General features: G+C 41.4%; 1 protein-coding gene across 1 annotated transcript; it reads left to right on the top strand.

Annotated features, from left to right (window-relative positions):
- Nucleotides 1-2,371: 2,371 nt before the first annotated feature.
- On the top strand, nucleotides 2,372-19,137 carry LOC134421817 (pancreatic lipase-related protein 2-like). The gene is made up of 14 exons (XM_063163136.1): nucleotides 2,372-2,472; nucleotides 6,196-6,293; nucleotides 9,007-9,055; nucleotides 9,865-10,019; nucleotides 10,907-11,032; nucleotides 12,505-12,639; nucleotides 14,452-14,560; nucleotides 15,241-15,357; nucleotides 15,433-15,555; nucleotides 16,521-16,639; nucleotides 17,367-17,496; nucleotides 17,689-17,800; nucleotides 18,299-18,466; nucleotides 18,973-19,137. The coding sequence occupies exons 2-14, from the start codon at nucleotides 6,291-6,293 to the stop codon at nucleotides 19,034-19,036; spliced, it is 1,410 nt and encodes a 469-aa protein (XP_063019206.1). The 5' UTR covers nucleotides 2,372-2,472; nucleotides 6,196-6,290; the 3' UTR covers nucleotides 19,037-19,137.
- Nucleotides 19,138-20,870: the final 1,733 nt, after the last annotated feature.

The raw sequence follows: 20,870 nt of genomic DNA, 5'->3' as shown, positions 1-20,870 counted from the left end.
AATACACAAAGCTGCTCCCAGATGACCTCCATCCAAGCTAAGAAATTCATTAACCATCTTCAATCTAAAATTGAAATGAGAACAAAAAAAAGTTGCTTTCACAGTTTTATACACTTACCCTTCTATGAAAGCCATGGTAATTTATATATTGCTGCACTTGAAGCACAGTATCTGAGACTCCTTTGGAGAACATGATTCTCAGTGAGTGTTTTGATTCTCTTTTACCTACCCATGTGAATGCCACTGCTACCAAAAAGGATTTATGTCCTTGATAATTCTCAAGCTGGTATTTATAAAACCACTGGATGTGTTCACTTGCCCATTGTCAGAGGCAGCTGCAAAAGCCAGACTTTTCTTCCTGCCTACTAAAATCTGTTTTAAGACATAGAAACAGGCCCAGAAAAAATTACCACTCCTAAAAGGAGCTACACCTCAAAAGCCTACAATATGGGTTAGAAATTACTTTTGCTATTAATTCTGATTTGTTGTAGCCTACATTAATTTAATCACACCAGTGTGATTCAGATACTCTCTGAAACACACAGACAGTGAAACTCAGTGGCACTGTTTCAGCACTCACACACAAAGACTGACTCTGTGGAAAGAACAGCAAAATATTTGAGCATATCCAGAAGTCCTGGTCCCCTAAAAAATGTTTCAGAGGGGTCTGATCACCACACAAAGATGTCCATCAGATTCTGAAGGTGTCTCATCATGAACACAGGCACCAGTTTCAGTGGCTGCTTTGCATTTGAGTTTCATGCCTGAGTTTTGACAAGAGGCACACGAGGGCACATGACATTCCTTATCTCTTCTCCTTGGCTCCCCAAACTCACTATCCCAGACCTATCAAATGAGCTGCATTGTTCTGAGCACAACAATTAATGTGTCCCATAACTGCTGCCATTCTCCATCTTCCAGTCAGTGAAGGTAGACTCAAGCATCAAGAATTTCTTATTAGCTGGATCTCTTCTGTCTTATCTGAAATTACACACACACTGTCAGTGTAAGCAGAAATTAAATATGAGATACTGGCCAGTGCTCCCTCCACATTCCTCTCAGAGTTCCTTCTAATGATTATTTTCATATTTGGCACTGCCTTGCTCCACTCTACCAAGACCCAGAGCCAGACCCAAACCCTCCTGTGGGTGCCCTGTGCCACAGGGACTGACACACACTCCTGATTCAGTTTTTCCAATGTCTGGCGGGCTGATTGCCTTACATACAATTCAGGATATGGAGAAACACTTTTTTTTCTTTGGTGTAATTTCTGAAATATCTTCTTTCAGGCAATGCACATTTCTCAGGACCACAAATTGGCTCCTTATGTGAACCACAGACCCAGCCCAAGCTGCTTCCTGCCCTCAGGCACTTGCACCAGTCCCTGGTGAAGGGTGACAGTCCTTCCTAGCCAGGTGATGATGGCAGCACTCATCCTGCAGATAGCACTGTGGGGACCTGAGGCAGGCCTGGCTCAGGAACTGAAAGAACTGGGCTCTGACATGGCTGTGACTCACAGTCTGCAGAGCACAGAGGAGAATCTGGGATTTACATGATGGACAAGGCATGAAAAGATGAATGGCATGATTATCATCACCCTATCCTTCTCCTGGAATAACTCTGAATGAAAGTGCTTGTGGTTTCTCTGATCTAGGTGGATCACAACAATGTCAGTTTACACCAGTTATATCCAGAGCATGCCAGCTGAAAAGAGAACTTGGTACAGAGACACCTAAAGTGTAAATCCCACATGGCCTAAGAGGACAAAATGGTAGTGGGTACACAGAGCTAGAGGAACTTCACTAGTAAAAACTGAGACACTTATATTGCCCCTAAGTTCTAAGACTATTTTTCCTATTTTTTTCTTTTAAAAGAAGCTAGTCTTCCCTTGATTACAATAAATAAATTTAAAAAACGTAGAAAGAGGTTTGATTGTATGAAAATGTACAAGGGGATTGCTTCGACAAGTCCTGTCCACCAGGCAGATAACAAAAACACAGCTGGTGGCTGCTGGGGGGGACCCAGAGGAAGGAAATAAAGCTCCTGCTCTGACCTGCCCAGCAGTGCAGAGTCAGTCATCACCTGCAGCACCAGCTCTCAATAACCAGGTAACTCAGGAGAGAATTCCATGTTGGATCAGTGTCACACACAACAACCGCTCTGAGCGGCCTCAAACAGCCTCATTCTGCTTCTCTTCAACCTAACAAAACTTCAGGAGGGGAAAATCTTGCTGAATTACACACAGGGAGAGACAAGAGAAGGCAACACCTGTTATAGGCAGCACTGAGGGGATCACTCTTACAAGGCTCTCACTCACCCACCCCAAACCTGTAATTAGACACCGTGTGGGCAGGCCTGCACCTCCTGTCGTGGCACCGATTCCGAGTGAAAAAGGCCAGCAGCCACCAGGATTTGACAGGGAGCTGGCAGAGCAGAGCCTGCAGAGCACCAACCCCTCCTGCATTCACCGTGGTAAGTGCTGAAAAATCCCTGGGCTTTGGGGATGAGCGTCTGTACAAGCTCTAGGTCGGGATTTCAAGGATTCCTTAGCTTAAAAAGAGCCAGGCTGAGTGGTGTGGACTGGGTGAACATGCAAAAAAGCAAACAGCGGCACTCAGACAGGGGCCTGGGCAGCAGCTAGGAGGGTTAAAACTTTTCAATTCCAGGAAATCCCAGTAGGGGATGAGAATTGCTGGGCTGTGACAATGCAGTGCAGCTAGGAAAACAGGGTGGGTTCAGTGGGGCTAAGGTAATCTGAGACTCAATATATCCCTGTTTTTAAAGGAAGAACAAAATGACAGTATTTGCAGATGGTGGCTGGGCTTCTTTCATTTTTAAGGGAAACCACATCAAAACACAAGTAACAACAGAAATTAAAAAGGAGGATGAAACAGGCTACATATTTAAGCATTATTAGGACCACTGAAAATTTAAAGGGAGAATAGAAATGGGGAAGAATTCTAGAGCTGTTTTGTGGAAGAATGTGAAAAATGAGAAATTTTTTGGTAGACTACTGTGCACACAGGGGAACTTGAACTAGTAATTGACAAGGGTTATTCTGCACTTCAAAAATGGACAACAAAAGGAGAACAGTGTCGGTCTTGGAGCTGACTAAGTTTAAAAGCAGCCTGATCATGGAGATGGACAGTGGAGATCGCCCTGGCAGGACAGACAAGTGGCCAGTGGTGGCTGAAGGCTCCCTGGCTGCTCAGAATTGGCACAGCCACTTCCCCAGACTGAATCACTTGTGTTGTTGGTTTGTTTTGGGTTTTTTATGATGCTTGTAGTTAGATTAAATTATCATAATTGCCTCTGTAAACTTGAATGTATGAATACCATGTAAGGTCAAGGTGAGAACCCTATTATTTAGGAAATCTGAGCAAATACTGCACAGTAGGGAGCCAGACTTGTTATTAAATATGTTTTCTTCACTGTTATCCTACAATTTCCTAAGTTGTTCACCAGTTCTAAGCAACTGACCTAAACAACTTAAATCTTACTGCACCCTCCAACTTACCTACCTAACCTTTTATTGGAGCTCTTCCCGCATTAAATGCCTCAAGAAAATCATTTGCATCACTATTCTGAGTCATTCAGGTCAATGTCCCAGTCCACGGTTTCAGATTCAGTTTAAGAGGTCAATTGGCACTCAGAAAAATCTCCTACCCAGAGCAGGCAATGTGTGTGAGCCCTGCCTTGCCATGGTTATTACTTTGTATTTGGTGCTTTGGAGGAAGAAAATTTTCAAAAGGTTCTGCACATCTTTGCTCTGCTACAAAATTGATTTCTCTAATATTAAATTTGTGGGTTCAATTAAGGCCAGTATCCTGCAGAACTTCACTGTACCTAAAAGCTGGTGAGCAAGCAGGAAGGGAGGCTGACCAATGCCAAGATGATTTTTACTTGTTTTTGCTCATTTGTACTGAAGCAGTTTCAGAACCTTCATCCAGAACCCTGCATTGGGTCCATGGGGAGGAGCTGGAGAGGAAATTCAGTCTTTAACAATTATGCCAATTACTCTGCTACCTGAATTATCACACCATACCACCAGCATTTTCCTCAGTACTCTGCACACCAGTTTTGAGTATTTAATAGTTATTTGATAGTCTGCTCAAGCAGAGTGCCTGAACCACTGACTGTGGGATGTGCCTTGGAAAAATTGTATTGTTTCTGTGCCTGTACAGAGTGGGCTGAACAACAAAATTACTTTCAACAGCTAAAAAAATCATACTGTACATTCAGGTATTCACATATATAATAAAGGATAAATATGTACATGATCCCCATTATGAGGCCTAAAGATACTATTGTAATTTTTTTTTAATTTTCTTTCTTTTACCATTTAAAATAATGTTCAATACTTGGGTGTGCAAGTAGTTCTCTAAATGCCTCACGCTCAAAGCCTTGCAAGAATTTTCTGGGAGAATAAAAATTGAACCAACAACTCCTATATCCAAAGCTTATATGTTAAACTCTGGATGGTTTCTCCTCCTTTGGATTGATTTACAATTTTAACTGAACGCTGAGCCAAACTGCTGAAAAATAAGAAAGAAATAAAACAGAAAGGACAGAACTGCAAAGATTTTCTCTGCTTAAGGATGGTGCCAGTGCAGGGAATATAGGAAGTGTGGTTGCAGTGGTAAGGCAAGAAAAAAATTGAAAAAAAAAAAATGCCACACATCAAAAGGACCTGAAAGGAGGCAGAGAACTTAAACTTCAGTATTGAAGGAGATAAAGCAGACCTGAAAATTGGAAATTAGTATTCTCCCAGTTTTATGTGTGGAAACAAAGAATAACAAGTTCCTTGGCACTTGAAAAGTCACTGCTAACACAAGCAAGGCTTCAAAGGTCTTTTGAGTTAGAGCTTCCTCAAATGTTCGCCTGAGATCTGCAAACATGATATGCAGAGTGACAGCATTTAATTCCCCAAACTCCTAAAACAATCCTACATCCAAAAACTGTACATTTTTACTACACTTTAGCCTAGATGTCAGCATTGTTTCAGTCTGAGCTCATATCCAGTAACATCAGTGCTGAAAGCTGGAATTCAGTGTAATGCCAGAAAATGATTGCTCTGAAACCTTTGTCAGCGATGATCCAGCCTGAGCAGTGAGTAAAAAAACCCTGAAGCTAAAAAGCTAAAGAACCAAAATCACACCTTGATCATGGTAAGCTCTGATACATGATATGATAATGATATGATATATGATAAGATATTATATGGTATATGACATGATGGTTCACAGCAGCAAGAACAGCACTTGTAAACCCAGGAGCTGCCTTCTGGTTCTTCCAACTAAAGCCTGAAATGCAATAATTACTCAATTTTTAATCTACTTAATCCATGCGTTTAATTTTAATCTACTTAACTGTTGTATTGTTGCGTGTATATAATTTTACTTAATCAAAATATCAAGTGGAAGAGATCTTCCTACAATCCAACTATCATGTGGCTTAAAATGTTGATCTTCTAAGACTGTCAGTGGGTTTGTCATGTCATGTAAGTGAATTCAATTACACAGCTTAATCTTTTAACAGTTCTTTACAATTTTTCTGTCATGGGTGAGTGGAGAAACTCACCTATGGAGAATTTCATTATTCTGCCTCAGGATGATGCTGGACTGAAATCCCATAGGTCTGAAATTCCTCAGGTCATTCATCCTAATTTTTTACCTAATAGCATATTAATTTCCTTCAAAATATATATCTGGACTTTTCCTACAGATCAATAACTTTAAAAAATTACCATTTTTTTAATAGTTTCTTTTTTTAAAGAATCTCAGCTATGAGTTACTTAAGTCCAGTGATTTTTGAATTTCCAGCTCCAACAGCTATTCTACATCATATCTAAAACAATTGTCTGAACAGAGAATCAATGTGAATTCTTTTTTTTCCCTGCTGTGAATTTCACCTGGTTTTGGTAAAGATAGACAAAAAAATTGGATGTTCTTAATTTTTTCATGCATCAAATATTTTTCCTTAATTCCAGTGTCCATTATACATGTTATATTATTAATTGTATAACATTATACATGTTGATATTGTTATTTTCCCTATGAAATCTTTGTAACCTTTAGCCATTAATTCCCAGTTACCAATATTGCTAATTTTTGCCCCCCTGTTTTCTTCTAATTTCTTCCACTTTACCAAGTTACCCATGGGCTTTTAATTTATTTTCTATTCCTTTTATTTCAGCATAAAGCTCTCCAATTTTCATTAAAGAAAACATCAGCCATTTTTGTACCCTGGTACTGCCCACCAGAAAAAGAGATTACAAGTGTTATAAGAGGATGGTGAGTAAAATTCTTAGCAATTCAACACATAACAACTGTTGTTTAAAATGTTTTAAAAAATCCATTTATGGCAGTGAAATCATTGGGTTAAAATGCTGATAAAGAGAACTCCTGATGTTTGGCCTTGCTTCTCACTAAGGCTCTGTGTGCCTGCTTGTGTGCATGTCCTCAGGAAGGTGTGTGGGTACATGTGTGGGACTGAAAAATGCACTGCAGACACTCCTTATGCAGACTTTCTCATATCTCCCCAGCCCCAGCTGTGCCCATGAGTCACTGATTGAGCAACAGTGTCCTGAAGGTGCCTTGATGTCCTGAGGAGCCACCACTGCTCCAGTGCAGCTTTTATACAATAGGATGGCAGGCTAGCAGTATTTGCAATTATTTTTTTCCTAGGCTGAACATCAATTTAAGAATATTTAGTGCAGGTTTAGCATGTTGTCTGTGCACTGAGATGCCACCTGAGCTCAGCACAGAGCAGCCTCCTGCCAGCAGCCCTGGGCAGGCTGAGCTCTCATTCACAAACAAGTCCTTCCAGTTCCTCTTGTTCAGCACTACGCCTCCCAAATGCCCAGTGAAAGAATTTCCAAATTGCATGCTGCCTGAACTCTTTTTGCATAGGTTTTTAACCTCTTTGCAATCTTTTTGTCATTAATGTTGACTGATACAGAAAGGCTTCCCACTAAAAAATTATCTTCTACCCAAAGTACAACTCTCTTAATTACAGAATGTATCAACATTCCATAGATGATATTTCCCTGGCCACATGTTCATTTCTATTTTCTGCCTTCAAAGGAAGATCCTTTAAAGGAAATTACTGATCCCTTTTATTTGGCAATGATCTCCCACATCTCCTTAAATCATTACTTGACTTTCAGATTTTGGGTCTGAAAAGAAATTCTACTCTCCCTCCTGCTGCAGTGTTCCTGACAGGGACTGACCATCTCCTGGGTTCAGTGAGGGCTGTCCATTAATATTTACAAATCCTGTGGAGCTCTCCAGTTCATTTGATGAGCCACATCAGCTGTGACTTTCTGCACTGTCATCAGGTTCTCGTCAGGATGATGGGCACCTTGACAGACATTCCAGCTGAATGGAGCTGCTCCTTCTGCCTAACAGCTGGGACCTCTCTGTTCCTGCCCTTCACCAGCTGCTTAGAATAGCTCCTGACTCTTTTCCCTCCTCTTTTACTGCCAGACTTCCTCTCTGCTTTCCACTCTCCTCTCTGGCAACTACACCAATAAATGAGGTTCAGGACTGTATTTCTGAGGAAATGTCATAATTCCTCTCAGCTCTGCTCTCTGCAGCTCCTGCTCACTGCTGAGATACTCATCCTCACTCCTCTGCCCTAACACACAAACAAAACAAGCTCTTACCAAACAGGGACTTCAGAGTTTATTAGAGAGTGCTCTGACCTATCCTGTTTGGCTTTGTTGGGAAACCATGTCATTACAGCCAGGTAATCCCACTTCCATCAAAAACAAGCACAGAGGTGGATCACACGTTCCTCCTGTTGACACGTGTCACACAAGCTTCAAGGACAAATTCTGTAAAATTCCCAATTGATTCTTCTTTGTTTCTGAAAGCATCTTGTAGTGTCAGGGACCTCTGGGGTGTTTCTGCCTTTCTCACATCTGTAAAAACATCCCTGGGAGGGTGCTATGCACATAGTGAGGTTATAACTACTGAATTTACCACTTTTTCTTAATATTTCTAATGAGCTATCCCAGTGGCAAGGGGTGCCAACTCAGATTTTTGGTTTAAAAGTAAGGCACTATGTTGGAAATGGGATGTGGGTGCCATAGGAAACACCTAAAAGAGGAAATTGAGAAGTGACTGAGGCAAACGAGAGGGGAGGAGGTGAAATTAAGGGAAGTTCTGCCATGGAAAAGACCAGTAAGGAAAGTGTAGAGAAAAGGAATCTGATCAAAGTTTTTCTTGCATTGAGGAGCCTGAGCTGCCAAGAGTGCAGACTTCAACAAGTTACATGAACCACTGTGCTTGTTGTACCACACCTCTCACCCTTCCCACCACAGCAGGAAAAAAAAATCAGGGTGCTGTGATCTGATTGATGCGAGCAGCAGCAGGCATGCAGTATTGTCTGTGCAAGAAATGCAGAGAACAGCAAATCTGAGTGGTGGGGAGGGATCCCTTTGTTACTCCTATGCTGAGAATGGCACAGGAGCAGGTGGGAGGCACTACTGTAGAAAGGGTAAAGAAGGTTTATTAAAGAGCACTGTGCAGTTTTTGTAGAGTGATATGATAGATTCTACTTGATTGGCTAACTAACAAAAACATCTTCTTCACACAGTCTTTGAGAAGAACAGACAAGTAGAAAAACACCACTTGCAGATTGTTTATGCTTAACAAGTTATCACACCCTTACAACTATTTAAAACTTCTCACAAGCTGCTGTGAGAAATGCTTGCTGCTCCTCTCTCTCTATCCCATGGCATCCACATCCCTTCCCTCATCCTGCTGGGAACACTCCCCCTAAGCAGCCCAGGATGCTGCTGGCTGTGAGGCACATTTTTTATGGTCAGTTGGTGTCTGCCAGGACCCCCAGGCCTCCTTCTGGCTGATGTGCACAGACCAACGTGTGGGGTTATCCCTCTTCACATGAAGGTCTTTGCATTTCTCTTTGTGTTACACTCTTTTTAAAAAGGACAAAACACTCGAAATAAACTGCTTAACCTGTGTATTCAATTTGCTTTAGGTTGTTGGAATGTGGATTGTTGCATTTTATCTCCTTGGCACAGTAGCAGGTGAGAAATTGTATCTTTAAATACTGCCACTAGAAGGTGAATTCAGATGAAGTGGTACATAGCAGATGATAACTGTTATTTCCCTTTACATTGAAATTGTTCAATGATTTGTGGGTCATTGTAGGGCAATGTCTGTTACAGTGCATGGAACTAATGCTAAAAGGCTCTGCTATGTTTAAAATTTATTTTTAAGAGTGCAAGAGACATAACTGTGTGCTGAAAATCCACAGAGAAATTCAGAGTTGTTTGTCCTACTTCTATCAAGGCAATGCAAGATTTGTTTTTATATTGCTGCTCTATACAAAGAGCTGACCAGCAAGAGGGTGCTCAGCACACCAATGCTAAAGCATAAAAGTTGAGTCTAAGTGAGCACAAGACCCACTTGATCTAGAAAAAATTACTATATTGAAGGAAATATTCACATCATTCTTTGTGCAAGGTTACCTTCATTCCCATGACAGAGACACCATGCTTTGGAGTAGAAGGTATGCAGGAGAAACTCTAACAAGCATTTCTTACTAGGCTGTTTTTAAAAAGGAACTGAATCTTTTACAAGCCTAGAAAGTGGTGCCAAAACACTTTGTGGGTCTTTACTTGGTTTATCCTTCTTTACTTGGTTTATTTAGCTCTGCTTGTGTTACCACTTGAGGCAATACACACAAATGACGTATAAATGACCTTTAAAAATTAATTTCAAAATCAATCATGAAAATAAATCCTTAGTTTTTTGCTCTTCAAACTGCTTTAGTCTCAAATACATCATCGAGAAGAGGGTCATTCATATAAACAAGTTGTTTCTTCTGCTCTAGGTAAAGAAGTTTGCTACCCCAGGCTTGGCTGTTTTACAGATGACCCACCCTGGTCTGGGGTACCAGGGAGGCTTCTGACAGGTTTGCCTGATCCCCCAGAAGAGATGAACATCAGCTTCTCTCTCTACACCAGAGAAACAGGAAACAACTCACAGGTGACATTTATTTTTAACATTGAAAGCTGACTGAACCTAAAAATGTTGGTTTAACTTGTTACAAAATCTGTGTCAGTCACCATAGGCAAACAAGTGAGAATCAGAAGTTAGTTTGAAGGTACAATAATGAATATACTTTGGGGTAAAACACAAAAAAAGTGTTATGAATGAAGAAGAAATTTCCTGGTATTTTTCTGAAATTTAGGATAGAGGTTATGGCAGACTACCTTTTGCATGTATTTGAGTCTCTGAGGAAGGTTGAAGTACATGGGATACACTCAACAGCAAGTTCCTCAGCACTTCTGGTGCAGATAAAATAAATCAAAATACAGCGTCCACTACTTCCCATTAAACTTTAGCATATCTGTGATCTAGGACACAGCCCTTCCACACCCAAACTCCCTGAGCTCACATCACAGCCCCTGTATTTGTCTGAAAACAATACAGACAGATAACATTCTCAAGAAAAAAATAGATAATTAGGTAGCTTGCAGCAGTGTGTGAAGATCATCCCCACCCCTGCTGCATGCAGCCCTTGCATGAAGCCCTTCCAGCTTTTCTGGAGTGGCTAATGAGGAAAACAGGCTGCAGCTTGGAAACAGCAGCACTGAATCAAAGGTCAGGTCAGCAAAGGACAAACTGAGCAGGAATTGTGGAGCTGGTGGGCTGCTCCCTGCAGAAACTCATCACCTCAGGCCAGGAGACACCCTGTGGCAACCATAGTGGAACTGAGAAATACGAGATTTTTGGTCCCTGAGTTCCAAAAACCACGGACTTTGTCCTGTCAAAGTAGAGTCCCTTTAGTCCTGAGGCTATGGCCTAGCTGACTTCTTTTAATATTTGAAAGTAGGAACAGATAAAACCTTTCTATTTTTTTTAACCTATAGGTGATCTCGGCGATAAACTCCTCGACCATCCCGAAGTCACATTTTTCCTCACATAGGAAAACCTCCTTCATCATTCATGGATTTGGCAGCACTGGAAAAACAGGCTGGGTGGTAGAAATGTGCTTGGTATGAGACAGTATCCCCTGGTTCCCATCAGCTCTCCTGGCATCCTTTAGGCATTAATGCCCACCATGCATTTTACAGTTCATTAGGCTATAGAAGATACAAACCAAGAATTAAATTTCACACACACCAGTGTTCCCACTCATATCAAGGTCCCTTGGTCCTCTCTGATATCTAGAGAAATGGAAACTCTCTAGAGTTTCCATTTGCAAACCCTGCAGATCAGATCAAGGCAGTAACTGAGCAGAGCTGTCCCCAGCCTCTAACCCATGTGCAGACACCAAATCACAGCTGCTCCCAGTGGCAGAAACTTCCTTCAGTCCAAGGGCCCTCCTGACTGTAAAGCTCAAATTTCAGTCTATAAATACAACCCTGGCTCACCACTATTTGTTCTTAGAGAAAAACAAAACCAACCTGAACAACAACAAAACCCAAACAAACATAAGAACACCACCAAAATTTTTGCTTTTTGTTTGGTTACGGAGTCCGATGGAAAAACCATTTCAAATGTGAAATGTGGAAGCTCCCACAAAACCAGCAGAGTGTACCTTGGCTCTGGCAGACAAGCAAGATCTGCTCTACCTGCTGCTGCTTCTGTGCTGGCAGGGAAAAGGCCAAGCTGGGAAAGACACCACTGGATTCTAAGTCACAAATTGACAGCACTACTTCTGTTCATAAATGTCTGAACACTTTTAATCTCAAATACTAAATTTCCTTTTTCTCTTTTTTTCAATTGAAAAGAAGCAGAATTCTTTCTGGCTCTCTACACTACAAACTTATGGTCCCCACAGGAGAGGAGTGAGTCCAGGATGCATTATAGTTTCACTTCTGTTTTCCTTGCCATTCACCTTTGGCTGTTTTTCATGGATTAATTTTTGTTACCAGTCCTTGTTCTATCTCAAACCTTAAGTGAACCTTATTCACAGAAAACTGTAACTGCAGAATAATGTTATTCTTCCACTGGAAAAATCACTATCTCTGCAGGACTGTGTCCAGTACCAAAGTGACCAATGCTTGCTTTGCTGAAATAGAACCTTCCTTCTCTCCTCCAAATTTTTTTGAGTGACATGACTTTAACAGTTTTATCCCAGTTGGTAAATAAGACAGTATACTTCTTATACAATTCAGTTAAACTACCAACATCCCTCAAAGAAAGCCACAGTACTGTACATAGAATCTACTGTGCAGCTGTATGGCATTTCAGAAGTATTTCAAATATTAAAATGGTATACAGAGTAAAATATTTTCATTACAGTTTTCATAATTGGTATTTTTTTTGCGGAATGGCTTGTTACATTCTGTCTTGTAAGAAGATCTGTTTCAATGTGGTACAGGCTACAGTGAAGAGTCCCATTTAGTAAAGAATGAGAAACTTCATTATTATGTTGCATTTTAATCCTTAGTCCAGTTGAAGTTGAATCTCTGATTGCTATTTTGTTTCTTTAAATACTTTGCTTTGTGTGTTCCCACATCAGTTATTACTGGAGGTGGAAAACATCAACTGCATTGCTGTGGATTGGAAAGAGGGAGCAAAAGGCACCTACGTCAGTGCAGTGAACAACATCCGTGTGCTGGGGGCTGAGGTTGCTTATTTCATAACAGCTCTGCAGGTAAAGGACCCTTCACCTTTATTATTTCATAACAGCTCTGCAGGTAAAGGACCCTTCACCTTTATTATTTCATAACAGCTCTGCAGGTAAGGACCCTGCTGCAGTTCCCTGCTTCAGCTCCTGGCATTCCCAGTGCAGTGCTGGGGCTGTGACACTGCTGCCTGGGCTTTGAACCTTGGCCAGAACGGTCAGGCAGGGCTGTACAGCTGAGATCCAGCTAATTATACTAATTATCATCCCTGTGAGGACTTCCCACAGCCTCAAAGGACACAGAGGAAGTTGGGACCGAGGAGCTGTGCCTATTAATTAGGGACAGTAGGTGGCAACATCTCCATATGATGTTACAGCAAGCCGCGGAAATGAGGCAAGTTCAGCGCTAACCAGAGTTCCCCAGCATTATAAACCTGTGCCAGAAGTGCATTAATATCTCAGCTTAGCACCACCAAAACGAGCTGCCTTACATAATAATTCCATGTTTGCTGTCTGCAGGCACCATAAACTGTGCAGTTTCCTCCTGGCTGTGAGCCTCATGCTCCCAAAGGCAGGTGTTCACTTGTGCACGCAGAGTGCAGAACACTTGCAAGGTTTGTGCAGCAGCATTTCCCACTGATTTCAGAAACACTCAGGGGTACTTGGAGCTGCTGAAAATCAGAATTTTGCCTGGCACTGGACTTGACCCTGGCCAGGAGTTGTTCATCTTAAAGTGCAGCAAGAGGAAATTCAGAGCCCGTGAGGCAAAGTGACAACCTTGCAAGAACCTGAGGCTCAAAGAGCACTTTACCAAAATCTACTGTTCCTTCCCAGGAAAATCATGTGTGGAAAATCATCATCACACATTTGGCTTCTGGATCTTTCTCCTCTGTGTGTAAATATCAGGTCATTTGAAGATGTGTTCAGTTTCTTATTTTACTGTGTCTGTTTCTGCATCATGTGCGGTCTAGGGCACCCTTTCTTCCCTTACAAAAATGCATAAATTATGCTTAGGCTTCCTTTTCTTTTCCCTAATTTAAAAATGTCAGGAGTTTCATTGTCAGAAAGGTTCAGCTGCATTGTAAATGGAAGCATTGCAGTAAAATGTTCTCAGAGGAGTCTGCCATCTAACAATAAAGGCAGACCCATTCTCCAGATCTGCTTTAATTCTGTTACATGCATTACAAAACTTAATGTAAAAAATGGGAGCAATTAGCAATTTTGTTGGTTTTGATTGCTACAAAACTCAGTGAATGTGTCCTCTCTGTCTCTCTTTCCACCTTCAATGCAAGTGTAGTATCTCAGCAGTGAGATGTTGTACAGCTTGTGTATCTTGAGACCTTGTAGAGCTGAGTACTGGCTAAGAGGAGAATGGATGTCACCCCACCTGAGCTTGGCAGTGAAAATCTTTTTCTTTATATGCTCATATATTCTAAATAGACATGGAGAATAGATATGTCACAAAAAAGGGCTGCAAAGTAGAATAAATGAAGAAAAAAGTAAGATAATTTCTTATGGAAGATGACATTAGGCATTGATCCAAATGGGAAAGATGGTCCATATTTTGTCACACAGGGTGATGGAGTACAGCAAGCATATGCCAACACTGCAGCAGTGAACCCTTCATCACTATGCATGTAAAATTCCAGATGGGATCATTTTTCTGTCAATTCTTAGTGTAATTTAAACAGCAATTAACTCAAGGAACTCCCCCTCTGTTTGCTATGCAGAAAGTCGGCCTAGATGTTCCCAGAGGCCCATAATGTCAGAGCTTCTCTTTGCTTGTTATTCAAAGCCTGTGTTCTTATCTCCTACCACCACCACCACCACTTTAATGCTCAGAAAATGTTCGGGTACTCCCCTTATGAAATCCATTTAATTGGCCACAGCCTGGGAGCACACACTGCAGGAGAGGCAGGAAGAAGGATCCGGGGCATCCGACGGATAACAGGTAATGGCAACTCTGCTCACCAAGATGCAGAGCTGGCAGCGTGTGTTTAAAGGGAAAAAAACTTGCAACACACTGGTCTGTAGACTAGAATTAAATTACTGGCAGTGCTGGAGATAGCTGTCATGAGAGCAGACCAAATTTATGCTTCTCAGAAACAGAGTAATTATTACATCTTTCTGTGTTTAAATGAAATACTCTTTAGTGGAAGGACAGGCATAGCTAACATGTTTGTAGTATTACCATCATTCAGTGGATTACATCAAGCTACAAGAACCCTTAGTTTTCCCTATTTACAGCTTTAGAGCCCAGTAATAACTCCATGGGTAATAAATGCCTCCTTCCTAGTAATATAATATGCCATTATATAATCTATTGAAAAAAATTTTTACTTCTCTTGAAATAAGTTTTCAGAAAGGTTCACAAAACCATACTGTTTGCCCTTTTTTTGTTTTTTTAATCAACAAAGTGATTTTGAAACCATCATTGCAGGTAAACATGCAATTCCAACACTATAAAAAATAGCTTGGAATTCACATCAAATAGCTTGGAATTCACATCATTATTGGGCTTGCCTTTTGCAAAACGAAACATCTGATTTCATGAGTTGGCAAAAGATTTATTAACATGTACAACAATTCTCTCTCTCCCTCAACCAATAAATTTGGGGTGGTTTTTTTTAGGTTTAGACCCTGCTGGGCCCTATTTTGAAGGTACTCCCCCCGAGGTGAGACTGGATCCCACAGATGCCAACTTTGTTGATGTGATCCACAGCAATGCTGCTCACTTCCCTGCAGCAGGTGAGTGCTCCTGTGCCAGGGGGCACCTGCAGGGGTGGGCACCAAGGCACTGACACCTTCCCATGCATGTCTCAGGGTTTGGAATGTATAACACCACTGGGCACCTGGACTTCTACCCAAATGGAGGAACTGTGATGCCTGGATGCGCTGATTTGATTCCAGAGATGAAACAAAGTGATTTTGAAGCCATCATTGCAGGTAAACATGCAATTCCAACACACCTATTATTTTATTTTTGTTCAGTTCTCTAACATGAATGGTGAAAATTGCCCTCTGGGAGAAAACAGGAAAACAAAATTGCTTTTTGCCTGTTTACTCCTAAGTTAAAAGGAGGTAAGAAACAACAAAGGCTGGAGCAGAACAGTGCTCCACAGAGAACTCTGCAGGGAAAGGAGGTGTCATACATGCCTAAGCTTTGCTTCTCTAATTTGAAATCAGATGCAAACCCCAAAAAGGCAGGAAGGAGGGGGTCTGCAGATCCAACAACTCCAGCAGGAGACTTTCCAGACTGAGAAAGGCCAAATCAGCAGCGTGACAGCACCACCTCTGGTTTCTTGCAGGTGCTGTAATGGGCATCCAACACCTCTAAGGCATGGATTAGGTAAAAGCAGTGAGTGTTCCCAGGGACTGTACATGCCTCACCTCTGAACTTCTCTGTTTTCAGAGATTTTGGACAGTTGGGTGGATTCTTTATGCTCTGTTAAGCCCTTCAAATGTAATAAATAATGTAATAAATGGTATATTGCTATGACATCTCACATATATATATATATATATATACACACACACACACACACATATATATATATACACATATAATGTGTGTATATATATATATATATATACATATGTGTATATATATATGTATATATATGACATATGACTGTCTTCTTAAAAGGGACTGTTACATCATAGCAAACCAATATGCACCTCACTTGAAATCTTAGGATAATGGTACACCATTCTCCAGAAAAAAATCACAAAAACCAGCAATTTCTCCTGCAACTAGAAATTCAGACCAAAAGAGAAATTATTACAGGCCCATGCTGCTGTTCTGTTCTGTGCCTGAGCTGTTTCCATGGTGAGCCAAGGGCAACTCTTGTAGAAGATAAGGGGAGGTTGTTTTATCAAAGCTCATAAACTTTAAACTTTTTTTCCAACAGATGCTACACTCTTTGGGGGGTGCCACCACTCACGCAGCCACGAGTATTATTTTGCAAGTATCCTCTACCCCACTGGGTACCTTGCATACCCCTGTGACTCCTATGAAGCCTTTAAGAAAGTAAGTGTTTCAGCCCAGGAAGGGCTGAGGTGCAAAGCAAATATTCCAGGTCTGTGGAGTAGCCAGCACTTGGATGCTGGTGGCTGGGGTCCCATGCAGTGGCTGGGAGGGAGGGAGGGAGCACAGCACACAGCAGTTCCACTATTCCACCCTGGAGAAGGAATCCTGAGGCATAAATGGTGTCTTCAAATACTGGGAACAGAAATAAAAGCTTGTGGAATTCCCACCCTAAACCTTTATGCAATGGGAATGGAAGTTAGGTAGATGTATCCTACTAATTCCTACATTTAGAGCCTCCAGAATCCTTGGCTGGTCTCTAGTTTGTGTTAGGCACTAATGCCCAATTAGATTAGAGCACGTAAACACATTTATGAACATTTCTCCTTTCATTTTCCCCCATTTGTGAATGCAGGCAAGTCCCCCTTGACTAGGAGGGCAAAACTGACCTGTATTTTGCACTAGAATCCAACTGAAAAACATTTGAGCTAACAAAGTTCAAGCTATTACCATACACAGACTCATTATTACCAAACCTGCTCATTCTGCACCCTCTTGGCTGCAGGAGCCATTATCTAAAACAAGTTTGTCAGGTTTTGGTGTTAAGTTATGAAAACATACAGTACTGCCACAGCTTTGCAAGATCAGGACAGCATCTGGAGCCTTAATTTCATAAAATCTAGCATGAAAAATAATATTCCTCATTAACTGATGCTCTTATTTTCCCTAGGGAAACTGTTTCCCATGTCCACAGGAGGGATGTCCAATGATGGGGCACTATGCTGACAGATTCCCAGAAAAATTGAAGAGGGTAGACCAAAAGTATTTTTTAAATACAGCAGCAGATGAGCCTTTTGCTAGTAAGTGGGGAAGGTTTGTTACAGTTGTTCTCCAGTTTGAAAAGTGCCTTGATGTGATTTACAGCCCTGCACCTGTGCTGCTTCTGTAAATAACTGCTAATAGCCTGACAGAAAATGCTGCATGACTTGTGCAATGTAGCAGCCAAGCTCACCAATGATAGTCTGGATTTATTTTTGTTTTTATTTATGCAGCTTGGAGACAAAAAGTATTTGTCAAATTGTCTGGTGTAAAGAAAACGAGGGGAGACATAAACCTGGTTTACTACGACACACAGGGGAACTCAAAAGAATATGAAGTTGCCAGGTAAATTAAATTAATATTTTTCTGCAGTATTTAGTGCTGCTATCATTAATCTACATACTTCCCACACATTTAAGCAGTGTTAACACTCATCCTGCATTGCAAATACTCTGCTTCACATCAGATAAGAAAGAAGTTATTACTTAAGTAAGAACCATGAGGGCAGATGGATGGTTGTAAAAAGGGAGTGGAAGGCAACTCCATTTCCATGAGTTCTGTGTGAGTGATCCCTGCAAACTCAGGACACAGTGGCTCTGGGGACAGCCCCAGTCTCACCCCTGTCACCTCCCCATGGCCACATTTAAAGTGTTCAGTGCTGCTTTTCATCCTCTCCTCAATCAGAGCCCTGGTCCAATGCCCTGTGCTCTTCCAAAGAACACCAAAAATGCAAATTTCTATTGTTAAAAATTTCTATTGTGAAAATACGTGGAGCATATGATTTGTTTCACTGATCTCTGAACTGTTAAACTTAGTGATGCCATTTTTTCCTTCTATTTGCAGTGGAGACCTCTCTCAAGATGATGTTTACACACAGTATCTTGATGTTGAAATCAACCCCAAAAATACTACAAAAATTGAATTTCTCTGGAATAAAGCCATATTCTCTCTGCTCTGGGCAAGACTGGGGGCAGAAACAGTCAATATAATACATGGAGCAGATGGGCATAGGTGAGTGTATCCCATTTAGAGGTCAGAAGGCAAAACCCTGAAAAAACCCTGTGAGAAAAGATGGAGAAATGGTTTTAAATTTCACACATGGTTTGTAATCAACAATGTGAATTTCAATGAGGAAAAATACAAGGTATTGCACTTCGGACAGAAAAAAAAATCAGAAAAATCAGATGTTTGACTATGCACCAGGGAATAGCTGTCTGGGAAAGAATACAGCAATGAATAATTTGAAATGTTTAGCTTTTCTACAGCAAAACAATTACAAACCGAGACAAAGCATATTAAACCTCAAATTTTACAGCTGCTCCCCAAAAGAAGGAAATACACCTTGTTGCTATTCATAGCAGATATTAATAATCTTTACAGCAGGCTATTAGGAAGCCTTCAGTGGGATTATGGGTTGGGCTAACAACTCTCAAGGTGACAGCTGGCACCCTTTCATTTTTCATTGGGCAAAAAGAGATAAATCTTGATTCAAGCTTTGTTTTTTTTTTTCTTCCTAGGTCAACTCTTTGTGGCCATGGAACTGTGGCATATGGAGAGCCTCAGTTACTCACACCTTGCTAGAGGTGCCCAAGGTCTGTACATGGCAGCTGAGTAAACCCTCAGCCTTGTGCATGGAGATCTTGGCACAAAACACAATTAAAGCAACTTTAAAAAAAAATAAATTGTTGTTCCCTTTGGGTTTTTTTTAGTTCTTTGCAAACACACGTGTCAATGTTTCTCCTGTTTGAGCCACATTTATTGTGCTTGTAACTATGGAGCAACCAGAAATCACAGATACTAAAATCCAATTCAAACAGTGCACAGCCTTACTCTGCCTGTTCCTCAAGGCAAGAGCTGAGTCCTTCCACACTGAAAGATAAATCTGGGATAGTATCAAACACTCTCGAGGCAGCACATGTCCTCAGAGCAGCCCTGCAGGTCTGAAACAGCTCCTTTCTGCAGCCTGTGCTGCTGTTGAGGGTTTTGCAGCCCCACACAGGAGCCCTGCCTCCAGAAGAGGCTCTGGGATGGGGCAGGAGCAGCACAAGGAGCAGCACAAGGTGATTCCTGCAGCAGGTGAGCACAGCCCTTTGTACTGCACCTGCCTGGAAAGGCAGACAAGGCAAACCTCAACTGCTCCCCTCTTTGGAAGGAACTGAACACTGAATCCCAGCTCCTGGATGCTGTTTAATTTCAAACACAAACATTTGCAGTGGCCACTGAGAGTCCTGAAGAGAAGCTTTGAGTAACCAGCTTTGCAAAACCTGGCACTGACCATTTCACATTTAAAATGACCATTACTGCTCTGCAAAGCACAGCATGATGAGCCTCCTGCAGCTGTAAGAGACCAAGGCAGTGGATATTTTTCCAAGTATAAAACCCAAACTCTGAGCTAATGAAGAAGGAGTTAATAATTTATTTACTCCCATTCCCCCATGTTTGATAAATTGCATACAAGCACTTGGACAGATAAAGTTCTAAGAAATAGAGGCAGAAATACTATGAGAAAACACTTATGAGTATAGACTTCTGAATGATTTTTTTTTAAAGAAAAACCCCAGCCCTGTTGTATCCTTGATTAAACACAAGCGTAAAAACATTAAAGCATAATTAAACACAAGACTGAGGTTCAGCCAGAGAGCTCTGCAGTTCTGAGTCCTGCAAGGCAACTGACACATGGCAAGGAAAAGTGAACAATGCTGGGAAGCTCCACAGTGTCCCAAGAGAGAGCCACAGCATCCTGAACACCAGAAATCCAGTCCTCTCCTCTGCCTGCTTCCTATTCCAGACTACACCTTCTTCAGGACTGGAGAAACATAGCTGTGCCTTAATTTATTACTTTTTTCCTTTTCTTAAATCAAAATCCATCCTCCTTCCAAAGCCGCCAAGTGTGGGACCACAAGAACCAGAGCATCTCCTGTATTATTGCAGTATTGAATAAGAGCAGCAGACTAATGGATAAAATCCTAACTCAAATCTTTTCCACCAGCTCTTAAATTAAGTGGGAAAAACTGTTCCCCCCTCATTTTGAACAAGAGTTAAATCTTGTTAGTGCACTGGGACATGTGCTGATTCCACTGACACAAACCTATTTACAAACCAAAATCCCACTTCAACTAAAGACAGGAGCACTGAGCCTTAAATCAGTATCAAAGGTGGTATCTTAATAAAAATGAAATGTAGCTGTTTAAAGAAATAAACTCCATTATCACCGATGATAGCAGTGGAACACCTGGTGTCCATTTGGTCATTCCCAGAGTGGAGATCAGGGAACATCAACTCTGCAAACATATAAGGACATAAAGCAGAGCCAAGCTGATGAAACTCTCCAAGTGGAGTCAGCTCAGGTGTCATTTCTTCTTGAGGTCACTTAGGGCCTTCTCCTAGAGACAAACAGGTCCAAGGGGTTGCCAGA

Source organism: Melospiza melodia, chromosome 9, assembly GCF_035770615.1.
Source record: "Melospiza melodia melodia isolate bMelMel2 chromosome 9, bMelMel2.pri, whole genome shotgun sequence".
Taxonomy (NCBI): domain Eukaryota; kingdom Metazoa; phylum Chordata; class Aves; order Passeriformes; family Passerellidae; genus Melospiza; species Melospiza melodia.
The sequence above is the reverse complement of the archived record's forward strand: the minus strand, read 5'-3'. Positions and strand labels throughout refer to the sequence as shown.

Coding starts and splice junctions, on each gene's coding strand:
- LOC134421817 (XM_063163136.1), top strand. Junction 9,056..9,864: donor TCTCCTTGGCACAGTAGCAG/GTGAGAAATTGT, acceptor CTTCTGCTCTAG/GTAAAGAAGTTTGCTACCCC. Junction 15,358..15,432: donor TGCTCACTTCCCTGCAGCAG/GTGAGTGCTCCT, acceptor TGCATGTCTCAG/GGTTTGGAATGTATAACACC.